Source organism: Montipora capricornis, chromosome 8 (genome assembly GCF_036669925.1).
Source record: "Montipora capricornis isolate CH-2021 chromosome 8, ASM3666992v2, whole genome shotgun sequence".
NCBI classification, from domain to species: Eukaryota; Metazoa; Cnidaria; class Anthozoa; order Scleractinia; family Acroporidae; genus Montipora; species Montipora capricornis.
Window position 1 is genome coordinate 27,900,874 of NC_090890.1, and position 21,087 is coordinate 27,921,960.

Here is a 21,087-nt window from a genome sequence, read left to right on the forward strand (position 1 = left end):
GACTCGGCCCACAAACTGCTACGGACGCAACCTCAGAAAGCAAAAGCATAGTCTCAGTATCAACATTTTCAAACAATGTTCGATCATTTTTACAACAGTTATTCACAGATAATAATAATCAGCCATTCGAATGTAATAACCGAGCTTTGGTCCTTTTTTATTGTCTTTTCAAGGTACCGTGGAAAGTACCACGTGGATAAAAAAGATGACGACGAAAGGTTCCCTTTCTAATTTATGTTCCTGTTCCTGTTTTACTCTCATATTCTCAAGGCATTTTTCATAATTACGTAAATTGCTTTCAAATTGATTGTGTATCAAATAAACGTTCATGGAAATTGGAAATTAAAATTCTGTTTGTTGTTGTCCATCCTTTCCTTGCATCCTTCACTTTCATTTACCTAACTACATGTTGCATAATATGAAGACATCACAACGTGCAGTACATATCAATTAGAAAACCCCTCAACTGCCATCCATATTATCTAAGGCGGTTGCAGATGTAGTGAAAACTATTACTAGTTTAAATCAATGCCTAATTGAAAAATAAATGTTAATGAGTAATCATGATCAGTTAAGACAATGTATTGGGCTTTAAGAAGTAGAGTCTGAAGCTGTGTTCAATACCGAATCAGCCTTCTGCACTACTTCCGTTTCTCCCTTTCTTCTTTTAAATTGTCTCCCTGAAGACAACAATATATGACTGCTTCGTCAGCTTCGAGGCCAGGTCGGGCACCTGAAAACGATTTAGGGTTTATACGCAGGGCTGAAGGGAGTTTGAGGTGGAAGCAGTACTCTGGCTAGAGCTACGATCATTTTGATTCTGTGAGTTATAGCCTGGGCAACTGATCTGTATGGAATTGGACGGGATGAAACTTCCATACACTGTTGTTTGGTTGCTTGCACTGTTGAAAAGCTTCGAGGAACGAAGGCTGCCTCTTCGAGTCTTTAGGTAAATGCCACAAGAAGCGCAACAAGCCGCCAAGAACCCGCAAATCACTATACCGTCTATGACATGTTTCTTTATATTGGGATTCTCTTTGGCATAATCTTGACCAAGGACATGACGGTACCAAAGCAATGCAATTAAAACGGCCAAAAAGGCGAACAATATTGCCAAAATGACACAGCAACAAAACCCTTCACAGCACGGAGAACAGGAACAATTAAAATAACTTCCGCAGTGAATAATGCACCCAGTACGGGAATATTCGTCACTAGCGGTGCACTCCAGTGGTTGAGTTGCGGCTAGAAAACTTTTACTATCCACACTCGACCCAAACTGATCCAGTATCGTTCGTGGTTGTTCGTAGTGTTCTTCTATATAACGCTTTACCATGCAAACCAAATCTCTTCGCTTCGGCCGTATCTCCTTTGTGATTCTTAGTAAGAACGCTATTTTTTCTCGATCTTCACCAATGGCATTTTGATGACGGAGAATGCTAAAAACATCCCAGCCAGTTTTAATATGTTCTCGCTGGCCACCTGGGATAAGCTTTCCGCAAACATGAATCAAACTCTGCAGATTACTTTGGTCCAATTCATTGCTTAAATTGTTTAGTAAAATTTGAAAAGGATCGAGGAAAAGCATGGCCGCGGATTTATGATCTGTCGACATTTGGTGTATTTTAGATTTACGAGGAACAAATCAAATGATTGTCCGCGCAGAAATCGCAATTAATATATCTGGACCCTTCCTTTTAAGGAAACCCTTAAAATTAAAAATGGCTCGATCGTGGAGAGATACGTTTAAGCTTGTGTAGGAAAAAAATTGAAGTCACGAGCGCGTAAGATGCAATCACGGGTTTATGAAGGTGCTTTCTTCGGCCCACGCTCTTCCAGAAATAAAATGACCTATTTTTTAAAATTCAAGGTTTTTTCTTCTTTATTTAATAGACAATTTCAAATTTAGAACAAGAAATAAACAATTATTAACAGGTTTAACTGCTTTCCATCCTAACAGCGTGCAGTTAGAAAGCAATTCATTACGGTTCGTAGCAAGATTTGTTACTGAGTCACTTAATGTGATAATCTTTTGTTCCTCTTCTTTTCACTATTGTTTCGTATGAATGAAATGATATATGAGAGGAATCTTCTATTGAACGGCAGATATGAAATCAAGTGAAGCTTTGATCCTCGCAGTTACGAACGGAATTAAGCCTGCTTTTCACGAGCAAGCACAACCGCAAAGCATAAGAGCGTATATTTCACCGTGAAAACGGGTTTGACCCAAGCATATAAGCACAAGAATCAAAATTTGTCCTTTTTCTTGTGCTTGCGCTAATATTATGCTTGCGTTCGTTTGCGTCGTGTGAAAACGAAACGCAGCATAAGCGCAACGAAATTTGTTGCGTCTGGCCAATTAAAGCACTCGTTGTAGATTCCCTGCGTCTGAACATTTGAACAAAATGACGGTTGCTGTGGTTGATTTTGATGCCGCTTATGTCGACGTTCGTTTTCACTAGCAAAAGATGCTTATGCTTGTGCGTGTGCTTGCGTCGCTAGTGAAAACCAGGCTTTTAGAAGCTGTGTGAACCCACGAATGACCAGCTCCCAACATCAGTGGCTTCATAGCTCAGTTGGTTTAGAGCGTCGCACCGGTATCGCGGGTTCAAACCTCATTGAAGCCCTGAATTTTTCAGACTTCTCTACGCAATTGCTAAAATTGCGTTCATTCACTGCGAAGATCATAGCTTCACTTGATTGTTTCTTATGTATCAGTTACACAATTTGGAGGAAGTGTGGCCCATAGTTCTTAAGGCGCTTGCCTAGAGGTCCGGAGATCCCGGTTTCAAGACCCGCTCTGACCACTCGTTCTGGACAGCCATCGGTTTTGGTTACTAAACTTTCATTTTCACGATATCCTTTATTCGGTTTAAAGCTCTATCCCTCGGACCTGTCATACGTTGCATTTGGTCGAGGACTACGTTTTCCAGGGGTTTTTTTGTCCCGTTCTATCGGCGTTGGGTTTTTATCCCTCCGGTTTTTTCGTAGCAGGCCGCGTATTATGATTTTGTATTTTGGCCCAGGTTTTCTTTCTTGATAGGTTCGTTCTTATGTAATGTACATTTAGTATGTCATCTTAAAAATTATGAATTTAACATGCTGCTGTTAGTTTTCTGCCGTGCAAGAGGCACCCAGCACGGTCACTCTCAACATTGTCGTCGTGTCCTTGTTCTCGTGCTGTTTCGTGCATTGCATACTTTTTTAGGGCAGGAATGAATTTTGATTACGGACACGGCGGTGTGAAGGTGGGCTCGCACACAAAACGAAGACTGGTGACAATAACACACACACGCCTCTTCCCACAATTGCACAACGCACAAGCATGAAACTTCTGAAACAAAATAAACTACTGATTTTATTAAACAGAGGGGAAAAAAAGTAAATTCTAATATTAAGAAAAATAGTAGATCCTAGAACTTGCTTAATTTTACAGTTTAATTAGGGTATAAAAACAAACCTCACTTAATTAATTATCTATTCCATTGCATAACTTAAACGATAATACTAAATTTAACCGTAATTACTTTACTCTAATATTTACAGTCAAACAGTTAATTCCTTCGACAAACCAGCAGTCCAGTTCTTCAACCGACAAACCTACAGCAAAACCCAAGACAAGTTCTTTCCCAGCGCGGTGCTTTCTTCTCTTCTAGCAATCAATTTCTCCTTTCACCCTTTTTTGCACCCGCGTCACTTTCTTCGAGTTTCTCTTAATTCTTCTTGTTTATCTCAAGCTCCTTTAATTCTTTGAAGGATTTTCCTCAGCCACTGACAACGGGGTTTTGTCATTGATTCTTTTTGGCAGCTCCCGCTAATGGCTCTTAGGAGTGTCCTCAGTTCTTTTTTTCCTTTTTTGCCCTCAGGCTTTCGTTCTCCAACTTCTTGCTCTCCGTGAAACGTCGACAACCTTGCTCCACTTCAACAACCAACCCGCACCACATCTTTACACATCTGTACATCCATAGTTAATTGAATTAATTTTTTTCCTCAGTGCGTAAGCCGGCGGAATTGAACAAATCCTGCAGTCTGATTGGTTCCGGGAGTGAGCGGAATTTTCTCATCCGGTGAGCAGGCGGAATCCTAGCTCCTTGGTTGCGTGAGCTTGTGTGATGACCTTAAATTTCCATGTTTTTTGACACCGATCCGTTTACGTACAGACGTTATTTTTCATTAGACAAGAGGTTTGGAATATAATTCAAATAAAAATATTTCTCTTTGAAACGTTCAGTTTGTAAGTCGCTTTAATACTGCATTCGCTATCAAGCGCGGTGCGAGTCAATAATTAAAAGGTTGATTTCAGAGAGAAAGGGAGAGAGAAAGGAAAAATAAATACGTATTTACCAGCTAAGGATCGGTCCGTATAGCGGTTAAAAAGCATTTTCAAGACCTAGCTGGCAACTAACATATATTTATTCAAGTTACGACTTCACAATGTTTCTTTTGCACTACTTAATTACAACACTTAAATAGAAGTTCATTAACACTAAATCAGATAATACATAATACACTAAGGAATCATACAATAGGTAGTTAACACTTACACTAACGAACTAGATGAGTGACTAAAAATATTTACAAACTGGTGAAAAATAATTTCGTGACAGGCGGCCATTTTGAAATCCATTGTTTCAAATAGTTATTATGGGATTGTAAGGGGGCAAGTATGAACATTTTGCACGAGTGTTAATTGATGTGTAGCAATGGTCTTAGGGAGAGGACTGGGTCCTAACTAATTTGAAAAGCGCGTTGCATTCAAAACGCCACTTTAGTCGCTTATCGTTAACGTTTTCTTATTTAGCTTCGCATGCACTTTACGACTATCATTTTCCTGGCAATGCATTCATGTCATATGTTTGAAACTGGTTATCATCATTACGTAAACGAAGGCCTTTGCCAAATGATCTAGTAGCTCGAGGGGATTTTCCGCCTTGATAAGTTGTCATTTCTGTCAAGTCACATGACATGGAAGTGGAAATAACCTGGCTTGATATACACTTTCTTTAGTTAGGAACTTGATTTCATTACAGTGGTTAGGCTCCTCTTCTAACTATGATTTATTATCATATCTCGGCACTGTAGCAACCGTTGTTAAGCGAGATCGCGCCCAATTTGAGTAATTGAATAAAAATGGCGTGCTATTTGAAAGTTGGGACAATTACAATGAATTGTGTTATTTAACATGTCTCGAGTCGGTGGTTATCACTCCTAAACTCGATATGGCGGTGATCGCTTAACAAACTTCTGATAAGACAGCGAGTAATTGGATTATTAATACAAATGCAATGCGAACACAATTTCTAGTTGGCGATGAACGTGTACACTCGATACAGCGGCGATCAATTAACAAAACACATAGGGGGCGAAATGGGGCGGAACCGATTATATTCGTGGGTCGAACTCAACAAGGGGCGAAACGCTCGGCTACCCCTCAAGGCGTCTTGTTCTATCTCAAATGAGTAGCTGGCTAGTTACTACTTCTTTTGTGAAACGAACGCTGTTTCAAGTAAACAACATGACTTTTGATAGAGTTAATGGGTCAAGCTGTCTTTTAGTTTATCCGAAATCCAACAAGATGCATCGGGAAAAAGAGTCATGAGCCCTCCATATTTATTACGCTGTTCTGCCCAATGTTATAACAGCTAAGAGTGTCCTCTGTCGATCCATTGTCCCTCTTCCTTTCTTGATCTTCTTCGTCGTCGTCAATATTAAAAACTTTTTGCTTCGAACAACCATCTGATGTTATTCCGAGAGATGGAGAGAACGTGGTAGCGCGGGATGAGCCCAAGGAAGCATAAGAGCTCGAAGCTGTGACGCGTCCGGAACTATCAATCCTTCTTGCAAACGTCCTGCTACTCGTTCGTGTGGAAACGGACGCTGCACAACTTCCATCGTCATAAGCTGCTTGATTACTCGTGCTCATATGATCGGCGCTTGAAAGCAATGATGAGTAATTGAGTTCTCTCCTTCGTCTTCGTAAACAAAGCTGGTACCCAGCACATAAAGCGCAAGAAACCGCCACGAATACAAAAACCAAAATGACCAACGGTCCTACAAAATCATGCTTCTTACGAAAATCTTGCACAGGAAATATTTTCGTGTACCAGACTAAAGCACTTGCAGCGGCTAAGAAGACGAATAATATTGCGAAGATCACACAACAACAGCAGCAGTCACAGCAACGAGTGCAGGTACAGTTTAAACAACCACAGCGAAGAAGACAGCCAGAGTAACAGTCGTCCACGACAACGGGAGTCGGAGGTCGTGAAGGGAAGTTGATCTCTCCACTCGATTCCAAATCACCAAGTATCGTTTCTGGTTGCTCGCAGTTGTTTTGAATATGCCGTGTGATCATGCAGACCAGATCTCTTCTCTTCGGCCTCAGTTCCTTGAATATTTTAAGCAAGAATCTCAGCCTCTCCGGATCTTTGCCAATTGCGTTTTGATGAAGTAAGATTGTAAAAACATGCCAGCCAGTTCTGATACCGTCTCGCTGACCACCGGGGATAAGCTCCCCGCAAATGTGAATTAAACTTTGAAGATTTCTTTCGTTTAGCTCGTTGCTGAGGTTGTTTAAAAGGAGCTTGAATTCACTGAGAGCCATTTCTGGACGATCGACAGGGCTTATAAATACACTTCCGCCTTATCGCTTGTCACGGACGAATGGCACAATATTATAACTTGAAGGTGCGGAGGGTAGATAACACGGTTTTTGGCTAATTTTCGAACGCACGCAAAATATTAGCATTTCAACGGGAAAAAATTGCAACTCCTTGGGAGGACTGAATTTTTCCTTGACTTCCTGAAACACTCCTGTTGTCCTAACAGGGCAAAGCGATAGTGCTTACTACTGCGGTGCACTGGGCGCTAATTTGCCAAAATGATGCAATCTGAAGACCCGGAGCGGATAGTAATGTAAAAAACGTTTTACTAACCGAGTTCGAGATCCGTACTGTAAGTTACGGACCGAGGATTCGACATAAATCAAAGGGGAAAAAAACGAGGATCCGTAACTGTCAGTAGGACCGAAAAAACGAGGTTAGTAATATTATTATATCTCTGAGGTAATCAGGAGCTCGGAAAAGGAAACTAGTTGAAGTCAAGCGGAAGGTTCAACTACGACAAATGATTCGCCAGACGATTTTACTCGTCAATGGGGCTCCCCTCGAGCTTCAAAGGGCTAACTCATACAGATCAGTGGTAGAATATTTAAACTGATAATCGGATGGTCAAATGCTCCACTGTTGTGAGGAGCTCTGGGATTTTTTCCGGGCAGAGTTACTAAGGATGAAACATCTCCTCTGTCTAATCACAGTCATAGTCTATCGAGTATGGTGTAATCCAAGGGTGCTTACCATTCAGCCAGAATTGCAAAAATTTCCCTTAAATGTCAAATGGAATAGTCATTTTCAAGAAAATCCGTTAGGAAAATGTGGAGTACCTCCAAAGGTACTCCTGGTTTTCCGATCGGAACGGAAATTTCCGAAAATCCTGTTGCATTTTACCCATTCTTGAGTTTCCCGGCCTTCTTATGTGCGAAATCGAGAAACGAGGAAAGGTTAAACTTGGAAACCAAGCTTTGATAATGGAACATTTTTATGCTGAGTGCTATTTTGTCCGTTTGGTCGGTACACTTGGCAAATCGCTTCAGTACGATTGATTATCCAGCGGCCAACCCAACCGGAATTTTCCAACAAATAGTAACAAAGTGAAGCAGTTATGAACGCAATTTTGGCAATTGCGTGGATAAGCCTGAAAAATTCGGGTCTTCAACGGGGTTTGAATCCGTGACCTCGCGATGCTGGTGCGACGCTCTAACTAACTGAGGTATGAAGCTACTGATGTTGGGAGCTGGTCATTTGTGGGTTAAAAGTTTCCCGTGATGAATGAATCCACGAATCATCGTCTGATCGTCTGTTCCAGATTCGCCGCGTCTGAGCACTTGAACAAAATGGCGGATACCGTGGTTGATTTTGATGCTGATGTTGACGTTCGTTTCCACTTAGCATAAGCTTATGCTTGCACTCGTGCTGGCGTCCCTAGTGAAACCAGGCTTTAAGTGAACATTGCATGGAGACCTTTTTCAGCTTGCAAGTTTCGTTTTCCATTTCAGACCACGTGATGTTACTCTGGAGAACAGTTTCTTTCAAATGTCGTCGTATGCACGTCCATATGTACGCATAACTTAAGAAAAACCAAAAGGAAAATACCCTTGAGAACAACATCACTTGGTCTGAAAGGGGAAACAAAACGTACAACCTAAAATGGTCTATTCAGCCGATAATATTTTCGTTAGTGTTGCCATGGAAAAATACCGTTCTCGGTTTTAAAGAAACGGTTCGGCGAGAAATATAAGCGCCGGTTGCCTTTCTCTGTGCCCCACCACCTTCGCGGGTGTAAGGTTTTCATTCAGTAGCAAGAGATATTTCATGTAACCATTTTATTGAAGACGCGTCCTTCATCTGTAAACGTATGCTAACAACGTGATCTGCATACACCTTATTCCAAAATGGCCGCTGATTTATGCGGATACAAATTGGCCCTTGTTGCCTCGTTCAAGATAAAATATTCTTTTGAATTTTAAGCTTAAGAACGAGGCATCAAGGGCTTATTTGAATAAAAACAAAAGAATATTTAAATGGCGGCCATTTTGGAACAAGGTGTATTCACCTTGAAAGTACAAGCAATGATCCTTAAAATTAGATCACCTGGCTACGCCAGTTAAAAACAAAATACTAAAAAGAACTTCAAAACATGTACAATGCAGCAGCACACGAACACAAGAAAATGGCTAAAAAATTAGAGCTACTGGCAACCTTCAGAATAAGCTTAATGGACAACACATTTTTAAATGTGAAAATAGCCATGTTTCTGGTGACGTCCCCCATTGTTATTAATATGCAAACCAGAACCTAATTGGCTGTTGAAACAATGACTTCCTTTGTTCCGTGGTTGGCAAATTTGAATATCAAAAGAAATGTGACGTCAATGTTCGTAAATAAGAAATATCACTATAGGAGAACGGAAAACTGACCGAGTTCGAATGATAAATCTCCCGAAACGACCGAAAAGCTTCCCCATTGTGCCCTTCGTCCGTTGTTTTGTTCGTCTTTCAAAAAACTTACGCGTTCTTATTTATTCCAAATTGAACTCGAAATCATGTGATTACTTTTTCTAACAACATACCTGAAAAAATTACGTAATTCTGATTGGCTAAAAAAGGAGTGCAGTTTTCATGTAACATGGGTGCAAATTTGTCGTTCGAGTGCAAATTGCAACCGCATGCTTCCAAGTTTAATTTTTTAAAGTTCAACTTTTTAACGATAATCTCAGTTGTAAAAGTTTGAATTTGACAAATGTTGTGATCGTTTCAATCAATCAGTAGAATGACCCCATTAAGTAATCACATAAATTTTCGGGACCAATTCGAATTTCTCGTGGTCATATTTCACTAGTCCAATCATGCAGTGCACTTTATAAAAAAAATAGTTTGAGCTACGGGAAACTTTCTGGCAAAAACTGACCTCACTATCTACGTATTGGCTACTTTAGCCTTGAACGCATTTTGAAAGAAAAGTTAAAAACTAGGATAGCGGGATATCACCCTTCGGCGCGAAGATAGAATTGCATGGAGAGCGGAGGGATTCGAAAACGTTAAGAACCCTATAAAAGTACCTCCACTCTCCCAAGTTCCCTCCCTTACCTTAAACCCCAGGGGCGGATCTAGGGGGAGGGTGCAAGGGGTGAAAGGGGTGCCCCCCCCCCCCCCCCCCCCAACCCCCTTTCCCCGTGTCTTTCAAAAAACTTACGCGAGGTGTATGTCAACAGTCGCGTCCTGTCGGTCCACATACAATCCGTGCACGATGGTTTACGTCCGTATAAATGTGATTACTGCGATGCCACGTACACTCAACGAGGTAAGGGTCGGGTCTGTTGCAAAACCCTCACCCTAACGCTCATCTCTGAATTAAATTCCTATCCTTTAGTGAATTACAACTCCAATGAGAATTCCTATCCTGATTTTGTGAGCAACTGGTTGTTATGTGGGAGGCCGTGAGTTCGAATCCGGCCGGACCAACACTGGGGGTCTTGAAATAACTGAGGAGAAAGTGCTGCCTTTGTAATTACCCCGCAAATGGTTAGATTTTTAAGTTTCCTCGGATGAGGACTATAAACCGTAGGCCCCGTTTCGCAACTTTTCCTAATAATCAATCGACTGTTCGTGAAGAGTAGGAGACCCCGGTGTTGTGGTCAGTCCTCCTATCACATACATGCGTGGATTGGGTGGGTGAGATCAAATATGAACTGATAGCGGCTTCCAGAGGCGCTTTTACAAGCTGACGTCCCATCTTACCTTAAAGAAAGAATTGTAAACCGCCCTGAGACTTTTATGTGTAGTGCATAAATGAAAACCATAAACCATAGCCATACCATAGGTGTGAGTGTTGACATGCCGTTTGTACACAATGTTTCTCTAAGTCACCTTTGGCGGCACAAACACGCGAGTCACTTCGAGAAGGAAGAAGTACAAAAGAAATACACCAGCGACAAGTTTTGCTGCAATTTTGACGGCTGCGAACAAGTATTCGATGCGGAACCGGAACTAGTGGAACACGTGAAGACACACCAGGGTACCACAGACAAGGCCTGTATGTGTAGTGAGTGCGGGGCGACTTTCGCATCGCAACAAAATTTGTGGAAGCATACGAAGAGGAGACACACGGGACCCATGGCCTCGCCTCACAAGACACACCGCTGTGAAAAGTGCGATAAGACATTTTTGACCAGCTATCAACTGGTCGTTCATTTCCGGTAAGATAACAAGTTAGATCAAGTCTTAATTGCTAAAGGGTAACAACAGCAAGAGATGGAATTGAGTTTAGGAGGACGTGAGGCTGGGAAGATAGTTAAATTTACCAATACTGCTTTTCTTTCTGTAACTTCTTTAACACGTTTTTGTGATTAGCGACCTCTGTTCACGCTTGCAGATGCCATACTGGAGAAAAACCTTACAAATGCGATCTCTGCGGCAAGGACTTTGTTCAAAAGTCGGGTTTGAGGAAACACATCAGGTAATGTCGTGAACTTGTCCGTTGTTTTTTCGACGCCTCCCTTGGGAGATTCAGCAAGCCCACTGTTGTAAAAGCCAATCAAAACAGAGTCATGTCAGTGTGAGGGTGAATGGAATTCTGTCATTCTTATCCTTTTGTGACGTTTGTAGTGCTGACTGTCGATCAAATTGTTGGGCACGCTGATGGCCCGCTTTGATTACATCCACGTTTTTCGAAAAACTGGCACATTTCCTCTGATTTGCTGGAAAAGTCGGGGTCATCACTACACAGACGTCGAAGTCTAAGAAATTGAGAATAAGGAATCGAGTTCTTCACATTTTATGGAATTGACGATGAATACAACAAATAACTGTGAGAATCTGTAGGTTAACCATGTCAAGAACTCCATTCCTTTCTCAATTTCTTAGACTTCGACGGCTATGTAGTGATGACTCCGACTTTTCCAGCAAATTAGAGGAGATGTGCCAGTTTTTCGTAAAACGTGGCTATCCTGTCTCTGTAGTCAAAGCGGGCCATCAGCGTGCCCAACAATTTGATCGACAGTCAGCACTACAAACGTCACAAAAGGATAAGAATGACAGAATTCCATTCACCCTCACTTTCCATCCTCATAATCACGCAGTCAAAAGTATCAACTTAATAACTTTAAATTACTCCAAAATGATCTCGAGACTGGTAGAATCTTTTCGCAACCTCCACTTATTTCATTCAAACGCGACAAAAACGTAGGCAACTTTTTAGTTAGAAGCGCGCTCAAAACTAACGAGCAACCTGGCACTTTCAAATGCGCGCGCTCACGATGCAAAACTTGTCCTTTCAATCTTAACACTAGCAAAATATCGGGACCTAAGCGATCTGTTAAGATCACCGATCGTTTCACATGTACCTCCGCAAATGTTCTTTATTGCATAACCTGTACGTTATGTAATAAATTATACATTGGCGAGACAGGTAGACGACTAGGCGACCGATTCCGCGAACACCTTCGCGATGTTGAGAAGAATGACAAAGATGCATCTAAGCCAGTCGCTCGTCATTTTAATCTGCCTAACCACTCCAAACAACACATGGCTATCTGTGGCCTTTCCCTAAATCTAGGTACGACGGAAAGCCGCAAGAATCTGGAACAAAAATTCATCTTCCAAATCGGCACCCTTAATCCCACGGTATTAACGAACGCTTTTCATTTAACTAATGTATTCCTGTTTTTCCCGTTGCCATGTTACCACCAATAGCGTAGCTCCTACTCTTCTATAAAAACTACACGTAACCCATAATTCCTCGATTCGCTCTGACGAAGGGCTAACGCTCGAAACGTCAGCTTTTAGAATCTCTGTACGGTGGTTAATTTACATTATCAACTCCGTTGATAAAACCAAATCTTTCAAGAGTTACCGACTAAGATCGATGACAATCGATATAATGGATAGCAATTACGAGGACTAGGTTTGTGAGCATCGATTTTCATCGATTAATTGAGGCAATCGATAATAATTGATTGATTTTTATTAATTATATTGATTATATCGATTGTCTTCCGATGATCGATTTTCATCGATTGGGCACGCCGGGAATTTTAACAACGTCCCAAGAACATATCCAGTATGAGAGTCAGTAAACCTAAACCGCTACCGTCGTCTTCTTTTCGATGATGTAGTGGCGATAAAGGTTCCTTGAAATTGATTCAAGATTTCATAACTCACAAATGAATTGTAAGCCCGCGAAAACGTAAAGGGGTAATTCAACATGGCCACCGACCAGAAACCATTTCGCATGCTGCATCAGAGGAAACAAATCTCTTTACTTACATGTGGCTTCAAATTTAACTTCTGCCAGAAAACTATACACAAAACGTGCTGGCTGTAGCCTAAAGAAAACAATTTTACTGGGAACTTTTTATTCTAAGCAAGGTTTGCTTGCTGGGAAACTGTGGATTCTTACAAGCCGTGAAAACTCAGAGGGTATAAAAAACAATTTCCCGGCTGGAGACGCGAAATTACATAATAGAGCTTGCTGGCAACAAAACTCGATATCACTCTGCTCGCTGGTGCTGAGGAACGGCTACTTTTTTCCCACGGTAGTTGATTATTAAACACACAGTGCTCCACATTCGCGGAAAGGTCATTAAATATCGCATACTAGATTTCTATAACATGTTGTCGTTGAGCCCTTTTGTGTCCTCCGTCGATCCATAGTTCTCCTTGCTTTCTTGATCTTCTTCGTCGTCAATATTAAAAACGTTTTGCTTTGAACAACCATCTGATGTTATTCCCAGGGCTGGAGAGAACGTGGTAGGGCGGGATGAGCCCAAGGAAGCATGAGAGCTCGAAGCTGTGACGCGTCCGGAACTCTGAGAACGTTCCATCCTACTTGGAAACGTCCTGCTACTCGTTCGTGTGGAAACGGACGCTGCATATTTTCCATCGTCATAAACTGCTTGATTACTCGTGCTGTTATGATCGCCGCTTGAAAGCAATGATGAGTAATCAAGTTCTCTTCCTCGTTTTCGTAAACAAAGCTGGTACCCAGCACATAAAGCGCAAGAAACCGCCACGAATACAAAAACGAAAATAACTAACGGTCCTACAAAACCACACTTGTTACGAAAATGTTGCACTTCTGGAAATATTGGCGTGTACCAGACTAAAGCACATGCAGCGGCTAAGAAGACGAATAATATCGCGAATATCACACAACAACAGCAGCAGTCACAGGAACGCGGAGTACAGCTACAGTTTAAACAACCACAGCGAAGAAGGCAGCCAGAATAATAATCGTTCATGACAACAGGAGTCGTAGGTCGTGAAGGGAAGTTGATCTCTCCACTCGATTCCAAATCACCAAGTATCGTTTCTGGTTGCTCGCAGTTTTCTTGAATATGCCGCTTGATCATGCGGACCATATCTCTTCTCTTCGGTCTCAGTTCCTCGAATATTCGAAGCAAGAATCTCTGCCTCTCTGGATCTTCGCCAATTGCGTTTTGATGAAGTAAGATTGTAAAAACATGCCAGCCAGTTCTGATACCGTCTCGCTGACCACCGGGGATAAGCTCTCCGCAAATGTGAATTAAACTTTGAAGATTTCTTTCGTTTAACTCGTTGCTGAGGTTGTTTAAAAGAAGCTGGAATTTACTGAGAGCCATGTCTGACCGATCGACAGGGCTTATCATTGAAATACACTTCCGCCTTAAGGCTTGTGACTGACGAAGGGCATATCATAACAAATCATGGGCTCTTACACGTTGGTATTTCTGTCCACAGTCCAATACGCCCAAAACTGATCCAGAAGTAATTGAATCAAATTTTGACAGTGATGCCTTCATTGAAGACATAAATGAGACACCTTTCCATCTTGCTTCTCTTTTGGATGATCCAAACGAAATGTGGGCAGTTTGGAAATCTCTGTTTCTGGAAATTGCGAATAAACATGCCCCGATAAGGAAAAGAAAAGTGAAAAAATCTTCACCGCGGATATCATCCGACTGACTGAGGCAGAAGATGAGAAAGCGTGATTTTCTAAAAAAGCAAGCAGTCAAGCAGAATTCTCATCAAATGTGGAATGATTATAAAAAGGCACGAAACGACGTAAACGCTAGTATTAGGGAAGCCAGGACTAACTTCTTTAATGAGAGCATTAAGAAGCATAGTGGTAATCTTAAAGAAACTTGGAAGGTAATAAATAGTTCCCTGTGACGCAATTGTAAAGTGACAGTTATAAATGAACTTGTTTATGAGGGCAAAGATTTTACAGAAAAGCAAGATATAGCTGAGCAAATGAATAACCACTTTTGTTCTCTAGGTAGTAAACTGGCATCTGGTATTCCAGACACTGCTTTTCAACCAGAGGACTTTTTAAATAGAACTGACTCAAATTTTTATTTTCGCCCTGTAAGTGAAGGGTACATTCACAGCCTGATCACTAAACTCAAACCCTCGGTAAGTTACGGATTGGATAATATTTCTAGCAGACTTCTAAAGCTTTGTAGTCCATACATCTCAAATTCTATATGTGATATTATAAATCAAGTGTTGCCTTGGAGGCTGGAATATTTCCTGATGATTGGAAAAAGGCAAAAGTACAGCCTATTTTTAAGTCCGATGAAAGAAATATTCCAAGCAACTATAGACCGATTTCTTTTCTACCTGCCATATCAAAAATTATAGAGAGGGTCATGCATACTCAGCTGTTAGAGTATTTCCAAGCGGGAAATCTTTTGACAGACTCTCAATCTGGATTTAGACCAAAACATTCAACCTGTATAGCTCTGATAAGTGCAGTAAACCTTTGGCTTACCAATATGGATGTTGGTAAACTTAATGGTAGTGTCTTTATAGATTTAAAGAAAGCCTTTGACACTGTAGACCATAACATCTTACTACGTAAACTTTCTTGTTATGGTGTCAATGGCAATGCTCTTCAGCTGCTTAAATCACTGATTAATAGAACACAAAGATCTTTCGTAAATGGAGTCTTATCCACAGAACAATATGTATCATGTGGCATTCCCCAGGATTCTATACTTGGGCCATTTTTGTTTATAATTGATGTAAACGGTTTCCCAAAATGTCTACAACATACAACACCTGGTATGTTTGCCGATGATACGTATATAACTATGGCTCATGAAGATATATCCACAATTGAATGTTCCTTAAATAGTGATTTAGCTGCAGTACATGATTGGCTTCAGACAAACAAATTAAGTTGCAATACCTCCAAAACTAGTTATATGACTATTGGTTCTCGGCAAAACTTGACAAAAGCCAATGTAATTCTTACACGGCATGTCTGAAAACCAGTTTGCTGAGCCATTTACCGTGTTTTAAATAAAGTTGATTGATTGATTGATTGAAGGGAACAATATTATGCACTTATCAGCGGCCATCGGGGGAGGGGGGGGGGGGGGGTTATCCCAGGCATTTGCACAACGACGTTTACAATGCATTAGTATCCTATACAGCGGTTTCAAATTAACCTTGAAGTCACGAAGTGTAGATCAAAAATAATTTGCTACGGTCATTAATTTGGTTCAATGCCTTCACATCAACTTTTCCATTCAATTTTCGCCAGATCGTTGGAGAAACCCAATGGAGTCCTCGTCAGCAAGGAATAACACTTTCGCTTCTTCTCATGTTCCACACTTTGCAAAGAATTGCTTTTGATGGTCGTGGTAGTGAAAAAGTACAAAGGGAAAAAATAAACATATTCAAGGTCACACACAGGTCACATACCGCACGCTCACTCAGGAAGAAGATATCACCAGGACGTTAAAAAATCGATAGAAATCGATCATCGGAAACTAATCGATTACTCGATATTACTCGATAATACTCGATAATTGTTCATCGATTAGTTAGAATAATCGATAAATATCGATAATCACAAGATTTGACTGGTGTATGAGAGATCAACCCCCAAGGATCAACCCCAAGACTTAGGCGCAGATTATCGATTATATCGGTTTACTGACGGCCGAGAGAATAGGTCAACTCCAAAGTAAGGGTTTTGTCTTACCGTAAATGCTCTTCCGCTCCTGGCCATAAATCTGAGATAACTCATTCGCATTTGGGGAAATTTTTAACCCCCCGGAGCTCGAGCGAAGACCGCACACTGGCGTGCCTCCACCAACGGAAACCTATCGCTGAATGAATTTCGTTTATGCATAAGCTCGATTCCCAGCCGCTGTTCACGAGTCCAACCGTCTCTTTTCCTGGCTTATAGTCTCTGTCTTCTTCTTCGCCCTAGTTCCTCTGGCAAAATCGATATTTTCGATATAAATTGATGGAAATCGATTGAAATCGAACTGTAATTACGAAAATCGATCAAAATCGATAATCACAAAAAACTCTGTTATCGATTATTATCGATTTCCGATATTAATCGATTAATTAGTATCGAAAAATATCGATTACGATCAACAAATAATTTAACATCAACTCATCAAAAGATTAGCATAGAAAAATCATAGTTTTCTTGTGTAAAGTGTTTCGGCTACGTTACCAAAGGATGACTAACAAAAAGGGAGAAATGTTCAACTAACTTGCCTTTCTCTCAGTCGCCATTTTGGAAAGTGCTTGGTAGTTCATACCCAGTCTTCGCGCAGACAACACTCCTTCATTTTCAAGATGGCAGGGGCTTGGACCTGGGCTTCAGGGCTTGGTCGGTTCAAAGCTCGTTCCCAGGGTCTCCATTGTCGTTATCTCTCCTCATCGACGAAGAGACCTTGGGAATGAGGTTGGGTCGGTGTTACAAATCCCGCTGGTCTTTCTCCTTGGGATTCTTTCACAAAGCTGCGAAAGGGTACAATCAAGAGAAAATGAGGGGACAGAGAGGGAGGCTCTCGGTCCAGCCCTTGGGATATGTCGTGTCCACGAAAGTTATTTTTAGACGAGCGAAAGTCTTTGTTCTAGCGGAAGTCTGTCTTCCGAGACGTCCGCGTGTATTTTGAAAAGACATGATGAATATAAATATTCATCAGCCTTCCACGTGCGCCTCCATTTTCTCTTTTCACTAAGAACTTGAGAGCGAGGCAAGACTGCACGCGGACGTCTCGGAAGACAGATTTTCCGCTAGATCAAAGACTTCCGCTCGTCTAAAAATAACTTTCGTGGACATGACATATCCCGGCTAACGTCCAGAGCCTCCCTCTCTGTCCCCTCATTTTCTCTTGGTACAATCCCCATCCCAGGCTAAAAATTAGAAACAAAAGTCAACAAATCCGCGCCATGCCCCTGTATGTCTCCGGAGCGGATAGCAACGTAAAAAAACTTTTTACTAACCGAGTTCGAGGTTCGTAACTTACGACGTTTCGACATAAATCAAAGGGGGAACAAACGAGGAAAATGGAACATTTTAATACTAAGAGCTTTTTTGTCCGTTTGGTAGGTACACTTGGAAAATCGCTTCAGTACTGTACGGGTCCGCAAATGATCCCAGGACCGCAAATGATCCCAGAACCGCAAATGATCCCCAAACTGTACCGCAAATGATACCAGGACCGCAAATGATCCCATATTGGACCGCAAATGATCCCGGACCGCAAATGATCCCCATTTTGGACCGCAAATGATCTCGAAAAAAAATTGAGGAATGGCATGGAGGGTGGAATGGTCTGGATAGAGAAATGTTGTTTCTGACGAGTGAGCTAGCGCATAAGACTGAAATAACTATTTGTCGGCACGAGATACAGCAAGGGCCTGGGTTCCAGGTCGGGGCATCATGGGCAACGATGTAGGGGTATATAAGACCAGGTATAACACGTGGTTGTCATCTAGGCTTCCGAACCAACCGCGTTCTTTCGTTTCGTTTAATTTTTTCTTTGTTTAGTTTTCTTTTCTAGGTACCATGCATCCAGTGTGGTAGGATCGGCTGTTCTCATTTCCTTTTTGTAAAGCCTTCGATCGTAGGATGGGCTTCTAATCGCTTGGAGCTTGAGCCTTGGTTCTTACCCAGATCTCCTGCACATTTTTTCCCCACAGGGGTTTTTTCTGGCAGGTTTTTTCTGGCCTCCGTTCAAACCGCATTTGCTTTGTTAGCGGTTGCTCAGCTCTACTAGTTTTTTGTAATTTACGTTTATATTGTATTTTACTTATATTGTACGTCTGAGTTGATGATCCCCAGCCTAACAGGCAGCCTGACTGGCACAAAGCTTATAATGTGAGCTTATTTGGGCAAGTAGGCCAATATGGCCTGATTATCTTATAGTCAAATGCAATGACGGAGCTGTTGTTCTCCAGCCTAACTGGTACCAAGACTGATTGCTTGTTCGGAGTAGTAGGCTATATATTTTGCGCATTAATTAAAGTGTTGTGGCTCATCAGCCCTACTGGCACTTGTAAACGACTTGTACGTGCGGAGATTTATCCTTGGTTACTTTTTAAGGATTTGTTACGTAGTTTGTAAATTGTTTGCGATATATAGAGTTCGGGTTGGTTCTCGCCAGGCGCTTCAAAAATAAACTTATCTGGTTCAGCGATGCTGTGTTGCTATTTGTTGTGGAGTGGAGACAAAGTTTAATGTGAAGAGCGCATTTATTCAAATCATTTTACAGTGCAATGCGCCTTACCGTGGCCACCTAACAAACTTTCACATTTGACAATTACGTGTAAATGCGTCAACTCAACAACCCATGCTACGGTGTTCAACTTACAACTGTGCGAACTTTCCAATCAGGCGTGACTGTCAATCAAATTCACACATCCTGATTGGGGGACAATTTCTAAAAAACTTTGTTAGGTGGCCACGGCACAGTTAATCGAGGGACTGGTTATGAAACCTTAAAGCCTTTCAAAAGCGAGAACAATGTCGCAATCGATGTTGAATTGACCGAGACCCTGCACAATCTTTTGTTTTCGCTTCGCAAGGGGTTCGCAAATTATATACGCATAATTAAATCGAAGGATTTGATTGGTTATCTTCTTCCAAAAAGGTGTGTTTTGTGCAGAGTCAAGGCCAAAAATTTACGACAAAAACATGAAACAAAGCAACTTGTCGAGTTTCATAACCATCTCCATGCATTAACTATGGCCACGCTAAGGCGCGTCGCACTGTAAGTCATGGCTTATAGTTTTCCAGAAAGACTGAGTTTTGTTTCTTGCCTCGCTGTTATAAATTTGCCACATTTTAATTACCGGACACAATCATCAAAAACTAACTTGGACGCAGTTCTAAACTGATTCTGACCAGGGGCCCGTTTCTCGAACCCTGCGAGCAGAGTCTCTTTCGATCTTCCTAGAAAAATCGGGTCTGCCAGCGGCCTCGATTCAGGGACATTTCGTATTGAGCATGAAAATGTATTTGGGTGTCAGTCACGCATAACCAGTAACTGCAAAACCACGAAACGATTACAAACAGTAGAGACACGCAGAGTTCGAGAAACGGGCGCCTGGTCACAATCAGTTTAGAACTGCGTCTAAGTTAGTTTTTAATGATTGTATCCGATAATTAAATGTGGCAAATTATAACATCGTGGTCAGAAAACAAAATTCAGTCTTTCTGGAAAACTAGAATGAGACAGAAACCTGTGTGAGCCATTTAAAGTGATTTTTAATAAAAAAATAAGCGCTCTTCACATTAATTCTCTGTCCAGACCATTCCACCCTCCATGCCGTTCCTCAATTTTTTTTTCGGGATCATTTGCGGTCCAAAATGGGGATCATTTGCGGTCCGGGATCATTTGCGGTCCAATATGGGATCATTTGCGGTCCTGGTATCATTTGCGGTACAGTTTGGGGATCATTTGCGGTTCTGGGATCATTTGCGGTCCTGGGATCATTTGCGGACCCGTACAGTACCATTATCCAGCGGTCACCCCAACCGGAATTTTCCAACAAATAGTAACCAAGTGAAGCTATGATCCTCGCAGTTATGAACGCAATCTTAGCAATTGCGTGGATAAGCCTGAAAAATTCGGGTATTCAACGGGATTTGAATCCGTGACCTCGCAATGCTGGTGCGACGTTCTAACTGAGCTATGAAGCTACTGATGTTGGGAGCTGGTCATTTGTGGGTTAAAAGTTTCCCGTGATGAATGAATCCACGAATCATCGCCTGATCGTCTGTTCCAGATTCGCCGCGTCTGAGCACTTGAACAAAATGGCGGATGACATGGTTGATTTTGATGCTGATGTTGACGTGCGTGCACTTGCGCTGGCGTCCCTAGTGAAAACCAGGCTTTAAGTGAACATTGCATGGAGACCTTTTTCAGCTTGCAAGTTTTGTTTTCCATTTCAGACCACGTGATGTTACTCTGGAGAACAGTTTCTTTCAAATGTCGTCGTATGCACGTCCACATGTACGCATAACTTAAGAAAAACCAAAAGGAAAATACCCTTGAGCACAACATCACTTGGTCTGAAAGGGGAAACAAAACGTACAACCTAAAATGGTCTATTCAGCCGATAATATTTTCGTTAGTGTTGCCATGGAAAAATACCCTTCTCGGTTTTAAAGAAACGGTTCGGCGAGAAATATAAGCGCAGGTTGCCTTTCTCTGTGCCCCACCACCTTCACGGGT

The 21,087-nt window shown here is 41.6% G+C and overlaps 3 protein-coding genes and 1 long non-coding RNA gene across 4 annotated transcripts in view; 1 reads left to right on the forward strand and 3 right to left on the reverse strand.

The window, feature by feature from the left end:
- LOC138060786 (forkhead box protein N3-like) overlaps positions 1-21,087 on the reverse strand; it is a 234,556-nt gene that overhangs the window by 2,774 nt on the left and 210,695 nt on the right. The window lies entirely within an intron of this gene.
- LOC138060792 (uncharacterized) lies at positions 4,398-6,838 on the reverse strand. The gene has a single exon (XM_068906661.1). The coding sequence runs from the start codon at positions 6,602-6,604 to the stop codon at positions 5,594-5,596; it is 1,011 nt and encodes a 336-aa protein (XP_068762762.1). The 5' UTR covers positions 6,605-6,838; the 3' UTR covers positions 4,398-5,593.
- Positions 10,485-16,322, forward strand: LOC138060797 (uncharacterized). Its single transcript, XR_011134428.1, has 3 exons — positions 10,485-10,812; positions 10,989-11,072; positions 16,143-16,322. It is a non-coding gene; the product is annotated as an uncharacterized lncRNA (long non-coding RNA).
- On the reverse strand, positions 12,953-14,341 carry LOC138059799 (uncharacterized). Its single transcript, XM_068905422.1, has one exon. It carries the CDS (start codon positions 14,239-14,241, stop codon positions 13,219-13,221), a length of 1,023 nt encoding a protein of 340 aa, XP_068761523.1. The 5' UTR covers positions 14,242-14,341; the 3' UTR covers positions 12,953-13,218.

What these genes read in the sequence shown, in the direction of transcription:
- LOC138060792 (XM_068906661.1), bottom strand. Translation starts at nt 6,604, where the DNA reads ATGGCTCTCAGTGAATTCAAGCTCCTTTTAAACAACCTCAGCAACGAG.
- LOC138059799 (XM_068905422.1), bottom strand. Translation starts at nt 14,241, where the DNA reads ATGATAAGCCCTGTCGATCGGTCAGACATGGCTCTCAGTAAATTCCAG.